This window comes from Lottia gigantea (assembly GCF_000327385.1).
Source record: "Lottia gigantea unplaced genomic scaffold LOTGIsca_134, whole genome shotgun sequence".
Lineage (NCBI taxonomy): Eukaryota > Metazoa > Mollusca > Gastropoda > Lottiidae > Lottia > Lottia gigantea.
In genome coordinates, this window is record NW_008707502.1 from 223,634 (window position 1) to 232,045 (window position 8,412).

General features: G+C 31.3%; 2 protein-coding genes across 2 annotated transcripts; both read left to right on the forward strand.

Moving 5' to 3' along the window:
- On the forward strand, positions 1 to 558 carry LOTGIDRAFT_139184 (hypothetical protein; the record flags this gene model as incomplete). Its single annotated transcript, XM_009049341.1, has 1 exon — positions 1 to 558. A coding segment is annotated over one exon (558 nt), but the record flags the coding sequence as incomplete, so codon positions are not given.
- A 1,371-nt stretch (positions 559 to 1,929) lies between these two features.
- On the forward strand, positions 1,930 to 6,027 carry LOTGIDRAFT_172453 (hypothetical protein; the record flags this gene model as incomplete). The annotated part of the gene is made up of 6 exons (XM_009049342.1): positions 1,930 to 1,978; positions 3,053 to 3,128; positions 3,712 to 3,802; positions 4,288 to 4,431; positions 5,275 to 5,394; positions 5,695 to 6,027. 6 exons carry the CDS (start codon positions 1,930 to 1,932, stop codon positions 6,025 to 6,027), a joined length of 813 nt encoding a protein of 270 aa, XP_009047590.1.
- Positions 6,028 to 8,412: the final 2,385 nt, after the last annotated feature.

The following is an 8,412-nucleotide window of genomic DNA, read 5'->3' on the forward strand; positions in this document are numbered from 1 at the left end:
CTCCTAATAGTTCTTTACTACCACCAACATAATTATCTCCTAGTTCTTTACTACTACCAATATAATCATCGCCTAGTTCTCTACTGCCACCAACATAATCATCTCCTAGTTCTTTACTACTACCAATATAATCATCTCCTAGTTCTCTACTGCCACCAACATAATCATCTACTAGTTCTTTACTACTACCAATATAATCATCTCCTAGTTCTTTACAACTACCAATATAATCATCTACTAGTACTTTACTTCTACCAATATAATCATCTCCTAGTTCTTTACTACCACCAACATAATTATCTCCTAGTTCTCTACTGCCACCAACATAATCATCTCTTAGTTCTTTACTACTACCAATATAATCATCTACTAGTACTTTGCTACTACCAATATAATTATCTCCTAGTTCTCTACTGCCACCAACATAATCATCTACTAGTTCTTTACTGCTACCAATATAATCATCTCCTAGTTCTTTACTACTACCAATATAATCATCCACTAGTACTTTACTACTACCAATATAATTATCTCCTAGTTCTTTATTACTACCAATAAAATCATCTCCTAGTTCTTTACTACTACCAATATAATCATCTACTAGTTCTTTACTACTACCAATATAATCATCTACTAGTTCTTTACTACTACCAATATAATCATCTCCTAGTTCTTTACGACCACTACCATAAACATCTCCGTTCTTTACTACCACCAACATAATTATCTCCTAGTTCTTTACTACTACCAATATAATCATCTCCTAGTTCTTTACTACTACCAATATATTAATCTTCCTAGTTCTTTACTACTACCAATATAATCATCTCCTAGTTCTTTATTACTACCAATATGATTATCTCCTAGTTCTCTACTACTACCAATATAATCATCTCCTAGTTCTTTACTACCACCAACATAAGCATCTCCCAGTTCTTTACTACAACCAACATAATCATCTTCCAGTTCTTTACTAAAACCAACATAATACCACTGCATCTCCCAGTTCTTCCTACAACCAGCATATTCATTTCCCGGTTCTTTACTACAACCAACATAATCTTCCCCTAGTTTTTTTTCATTTCATCTCCTTGTTCTAAACATGCTAGTATTCATCTTCTTGTTCTTTACTACAACCAGAGTTATTATCTTGGGCTGAGCAATATACCCGTATCACGTTAAATACCGGTAAAAAATGTTAAATCGTTAATAATATCATCTGCTTAAAAATATCGCCACATCGTGATATTGTGCGGTAGCTATCATGATATATCGTCATTATTTTTCTCCAGTTAAGATCATCTAACAATTTCAACAATAAGTAGAGGCAGGCCTAATTTTATATTTGAAACAGATGTTTAGAGATATTTAATGTGTTTTTAAGATAGAAAATACATTTTTTTTTCTTCAAAAACCAGCAAAAACCATAAATAAGAAATATCGCTATAATTATACCCATATCATGATATTAATGCTTAATATCTTTATATCCACTTTACCCAATACCACTAACATAATCATCTCCTTGTTCCTTTACTAACCTACCACCAACATAATTATATAGTCAATGAGTCTTTACTTCGACATAATCATCTTCTAGTTCTTTCTACCATATAATAGCCACCAGCATAAGTCTAGCTAGTTATGTAGCCTACAATAATTATATAAGTCCAGTCTTCATGATCTTAAAAGTTACTCGAAAGCCGAACTGTCTTGGTGCCCATTAATATGGGTTCTACTGTAAATAATTTTGCTGATTTTAAGGGAGATAATTTATCAAACCGGAAGTATACTGACACCATTGGCCATTGCGAAATTTAACTTTGTTTACAACATCGGAATGAAAAGTTTTCCCATCCTATTGCGTTTTGAATGCTTGTCAAATTGAAACATAAATTGCATAAGATATCTGATAAAAAGACAGTCAAAATGCCGTTCGTTGCAACTTGTGGCCCCAATGAAGTCCTAGTAGTTTCTGGTAGAACATTTTTGTTTTCTTTTTCAGTTCCGTAAACTAAATTTAGTACCGGTACAGGTTTGAGTGCTACACATCAATATCATCAGAATCTGATTAAAATTCAATGTAGGCCTAATTAATACTTATCAATTGTTGCAAAGGTGTAAAAGATCTCTGCCAGAGCTGAGATCTTACTTTAAAATGAAATTTTTTGTTGGACAAATTAAAATGGACATACAGTCGAGTAACCTAATTTCGTGGAAACCTATTATTCGTGGATTTCCGGAAAGGATTAATAATTTACATGAGCGACCTTGCGCGTCCTCCGCATTAGTTTGTTTTGATAAACATGGGTTTTCTCTATAATATCAGCTAGTAGAGTGAATCCAGTAGTTTCAAGCAAGGTAAAATGTATTAATGTATACTTTGACAAATACAAAATGGCGGATTTCACTTATTACCAAACGTCACCATTTTTTATCGGCCGAATTTCATTATAATCCCGAGCGTTAATCGGAATTCCAAGTGTCGTCTGCTAGAATATAATCCAATGAATGAAGTCACGTGATCAATTAGCGGATTCCGTGTCAGCAGAAAATTTCTATGGAACACAAAGTGGACCATATTCTTATGTTGTTTCAGTGACTTTTGGCAATAAATCACGCTACGTATCTTATTTTGTCAGTCACTATTTTTTTTTTTAAATCGTGCTTCTTTGAAGGAATTGTCACTAGTTATAATGAATTGATATTAAAGATAAATACTAAGAGAAGTTAATTATATCACCCGGTATCCATACAACGTGTTTTTCTAGACTTATTTATAGATAAAATATGGTACACGAAAATAGGTGACGCATTCTGCCGCCGTTCCCGAGTTGGTTGCTCATGAAATATGGGTCAAAGTGAAGGATTCATTAAGAAAATCGAAATAACCCAATTTCTATTATTTTGTAGAATATCTGAGGAAACATCTAAGACATAAATTTTTTTTTTCGTTTTTTTAACTTTGACGAAATTCGGTGTTGAATCCTTATATCCACGAAAATAGGTTACACCACTGTATTTGATACACATTTTTTCTTTGTCATTTTAGGGTGTTTCAAATCAAGACCCCAGTTTATTCATGGTGGTAGAGCTTTTATATGCCCAGGATTACAGAAAGTTGAAAGGTATTATTTATGTAATATTAAAATCTGATAATGGTCAGACTACAACTGTCTGACTACTTTGAGCTTTAAATTGAATCTTTTTTTTTTCATTTCATAAATATTCAAAATGAAATGTTCAACTTTATGCCATTTGTCTTAAAATGTTTTCGAGGCCATAAGGATGTAAGGTTCAGTAATTTTACATTTGAAATAAAAACACTTCCCTCCCAGAAAATTCATGTAAAAATTCCCCTCTGTAAAAGCATGTTTACGAATAGAAACTTTTCCAGTGGATGACATTTTCATCAACCCAAAGACAATCAAAAACTCTCAGTAGTATTTTGTAATTGATATTTCAAGTCATTCAATGATCACTGGCAAAATTCAATTCAGAGAGTAGTGTCACTTGACAGATATTATTAAATTCTCTAATACAGGTTGAAATGGCAACTTAATTCTTGTAATTTTCCCAACTATAGCTGAATCACAAACATTTTGTAAGTTTGTGAAATGACCTTTAAATAGTTCATGCAAATTTTTGATTACTTTAATATGGACATAAGTACATTTTTATCATTTTAATTTGTTGTTAATTTTTTTTAAGGATTTCTGTTAATACCATGACCTTAAATCCACATGTTAAAGATAAAAAAACATCAGATTCAATACCAATTGAAGTTGCTGTTGTTATTCAGGTATGATATATTATACAACACTATACCAAGCCTTATGTTTGATAGCCAGATTTTCTTTCATAGAATTATGCTTTTCAGCGCATGGTTTGCGATCACTTAAAATCTAGCAGTACGTTAGTATACTATAAATATTGCAATAGAAGTTACTCTACGACTATTACGCAATTAATTTAAATAATCCTTGTTTAAAGGGACAATTACGCCATTTTTTACCAATCGTACCTTAGTCTCAGAATTAAGAATTTTTTCACTAAGTGTTAACAGCTCACGGTCCAAATTTGAGTCTTCAAATCCATATGTGTCCAGAATTATCAGTGTTTGAAAGTTGAAAAGACAAGTCGCCTTTCCTTAAGATACTGCCATTTATAGAAAAGACATCTATAGAAATAGCAAAGAAATTAAGATATTTTTGAAGGAATAATGCGATGTTTGTATATTTCTAGTACTTCTGAAGACTATTTACTATTTACTTTTTTTTGTTCTAGGCACGTGTTGTCTCCATGAATGAAGAAATATTAAATATGGCTGTTGAAAATTTTCTTTCTAAATCTGAAGATGAAATAAAACGTCAGCTATTAGCCTCCAGTGAAGCTCTACTTATAACAACTATTTCAAATTTTAAAGCAGCGGTAGGTCTTGTTGCCAGTAAATTTTAGTATCAGAACGGTTTTCGTGTTATTGCTTGTTACTTATGAAAAAATTTGTTTTTGATCACAATAGATACTACTGTTTTCATCAATTTGAATGAAATTTGGTTTGAACATTTATAATGGTGAGATCTTAGTCAAGTTTGAATTTCCCAATTTTGTGATCAATGGAATTTGAGTTATTGCCCCTAACTTGGTAAAAACGCATTAATATTTGTTGGCTTGTTAACCCAAAAGAGGCGACAGTTTATGTTCAGAATTTTATTAAGTTTTGTGTGTACAAATTAGATTTTTGGTATGATTTAACACAAATCGGTAACCACCCTTGTTATACTGAAAATGTATCAGGAGAGTGGGCGTATCTTGCTAGGCAACCATTTGTTTATATGTGTATAGGAGACAGTATTAGCATCAATTTGCACCATTTTGAGTCAGATCTTTGGGTTCCTTCAATTCCACTTAAACTAAGCGTTTTGTGACGTCATTATCTCCTAATCTGCTTCTACCATATATGGCCTTTTGCAATTAGAGATGTCATCAAACACTTTCTTTTAGTATAGTTGCAGGATCCACAGAATGATTTCTGATTGAAAATTGGAATGGTGCCATCAGTGTCCCTGATACACATAAAGAAACTTAAAACCTCTTTACAATCCCTTTAAGTTTATCACAATAAATGGTTTCAGAATATGTTGTTAATAAATAACAAGATCCAATATTGGGACTGGATTATTTACACAAACTATTTGATCTCATAATGAAATATATTTAATATTAATAAATAATCACATATGTTTCAATATTGACTTTTCTGATTTTTTACAGGATATAAAAGACGACTTTAAAAAATTCAGTAAAGCTTTATTTGAAGTAATATCTGAAGAGCTGATATTTGTGGGTATAGGAATAATAAGTGTTACAGTTAACTATGTAAAAGATGATAATGTAAGTTATGATAAAGTAGGTCGGTTCAAGTAAATTTATGCAAAACATAAAAGCAAATCATGCGAAATATGAAAGCAAATCATGCTAAACTCCCACTTATAGTGGACGTAGATTTCTGTCACATTCAAGCAGTTATTACCATTTTCACTTGCAGATATTGCTGATAATGCAAAATTAATAGGTACAGTAATGAATTATGCAAGACATTAGATTTCAATTTTGAAAAGTGATACAGATGCTTTTAAGCTCATTCAGTTTTTAAAGCAACTATTCCCCTTTTATTTTACTTTTCTTTTGTAGGATTATTTCAAGAACTTAGCGTTAGAGAAAATAGCAGAAGCTGTCAAAAAAGATAAAGAAGCAGGGAAAACAGATTCATTTGTCAGTAAGTTTGATAGGAAACTGAAAGAATTTGATGAAAACAAGAAAAAAGAGGAAGGCTCCAGTGAAAACAAGAAAAAAGAAGTTGAGGATACAAAGGAAGGAGTGAAATCAGAAGATGTGATTATTTCCTCACCTGATAGAGTTGAACAAACATATGAATTTAAGACTCTTACCACTAGAGAAGAGCTTTATAAAGGGTATGATTGGGGTGCTCAATCAAATAAAGATAAAAAGGCTTTAATGAAATAATTTTTTGATAATGAAGCTTTGATAGTTTTTAAATCCATCTGATACTGTATGTCCATCCATAAGTCTTTTACTGTTATATTTCTTATATTATTCAATGGATTTGTATATTTTGTAAAACAGAAGCCTGCAAGAGTCAAGTATTATTTGATGGAACCAAACTTCTTTTTTTTTTTTCATATACAGAAATTTTCCCAGTAGTTGGAGATCTTCTTAAATCATGTCCAACTATGATGTCAGATCTCTGTTTTTTGCTTTAAGAATGTCATTAATTTTGGCTTAAATGTATCGTTAGCAATTTCATCAAAGCAAACTATTTGAGGCAGATATTCTGATCATTTGAAAATGCAATTTTCTACAAAAATAGGAAGATAGTACATAAAGTTAAGTTTGCACTAATTCATCTTTGATTGGTGTTGCTGTGAGACAGATTATGATCTGCAAGCTGTTAGGACACTTAAAATGATAGAATCTTAATATCCATTTTCCATGCTGATAAAGCTCTAATTTTTAAAACGAAATTTGATGTTAGATTTGTCTGTAATTATAATATATAATATAATGTAATATGTAATATAAAATATAGGCAGATCGCTTTTGACATTCTAATGTGCAGTTATTACTGATAGTTATTACACTAGATGTTATCTTAAAGGGACAGGTGTCCTATTTTGGGCGGTTGATTTTAGTTTTGAATATATGTAAATAGTCTTCAGAAGTAGTAGAAATCTACGCATAATTCCTTTAAAAATACTTAACTAGGAATTTTACTCACAACTTCGATGGTGAGATTTAACACTATCAGAGATTGGTTTAGCTAAAAAAAATCGCGTTTCTGAGACTAAAGTATAATTGGTCAAAAAATGGCGCACTTGTCCCTTTAACAAACCGGTTATGAGGTTGTAATTTCTGTCCTAAAAGTTATTCTTATATTACTATGAAACTTTGGATTTTATTTTTGAAGAGCGATCCGAAGGGTTTGTCTTGGCTCCTTCTAATCTTTATTTTTATATTTGTTATACTCATATGCTCAATTTACCTATATATAATGTATTAATGTGTTTTGTGTAGGTTTTAGCTTGATATGTATCTTATAGGCTACTTGTAATGACCTATCTACTCTTGCTTAGCTTCATATATGCATTGCTTTTGTATATGCTTGTATTTAAGATACTACTGTTACAAATGTTATGGTCTAAGTACATTGATTTTAAGTACATAATTATATTAGTTATGTTTTTATGCTCATTTAATGATATGATATTATGTAATAATGTCTTATATTATGATCTGTGAATATTTGATGAAATTTCGGAATAAAAATGATAATGATACTATTTCTTTTCTTTCTTTATATCTTATAACTTACAGAAGATGGAAACAGAATGAAAGCAGAAATCTTATAATTCTCTCTGATAATTTTCTGAAACCTGATTATTTGTGACCTATGATAGCTTGACCTGATTTATCTCACTCTCGCTAAGGTTTGGAGTATGTGATGCCTTTAAAAGGATTGTAAAGAGGCTTTTCTAAATTTTGTTATGTGTGTCGGAAACACTGATAGCATCAATTTACATCATTCCAATTTCAATCAGACTCTGTGATTCCACTAAAACTAAGTGGTTGATAATGTCACTAATCGGTAAGGCCTTATGTGATGCAAGCATGTGTTACAATTAGAGATGTCACCGAACAATTATTTTATGAAAAGACTGAAAATTGGAATGGTGCAATTGATGCTATCAGTGTCCCTGATACACATGAAAAATTTAGAAAACCTAACAATTCCTTTAACTTCGAATTTCATATAATGTCATTCATAATATTTGTCCTCAACTGTCAACATGTTATTTTTAGTCCTTAATGGGCCAGTAGGACTATTCAGAGGAGAAATCTAATTAATTGACCTAAATTCTCCCAAACAAGAATCAAAAATATCGTCGCTATTGAAAATGTATGCCTACTACAGCAGTTGCTCAGAAGATTGCAAGGTCACTCCCCCCAACCCCCTCTCTCTCCCTCTCTCTTATATGAGAATTTATTCAAGGTTGGGTCTAGCTATTTTTACTTCATAAGCTTATTGTTTGGAAATAAATTTTGCCTGGGGCTGAGGTCAATTAAACCAAATGAAAGGGCCTGACAACAAGTAAATGATATGGAATTCAGTAGGCCCTATTTCAATGAAATTTGCCAATCAATAAAGTTTAAACTTAAAGCCACATTTTAGCCTATAAACAAAAAGACAAAAATTGCAAAATCTGTTATAGGAAAAGCGTATTTCATAGTAATGAAATATTTGGGATATTTCCACAAATATTTCGCAAGAATGTATTGCGATATTTATAAAATTTCAGCCAATCAGAGAACTCTTATTTCGTCAGTCCGAGA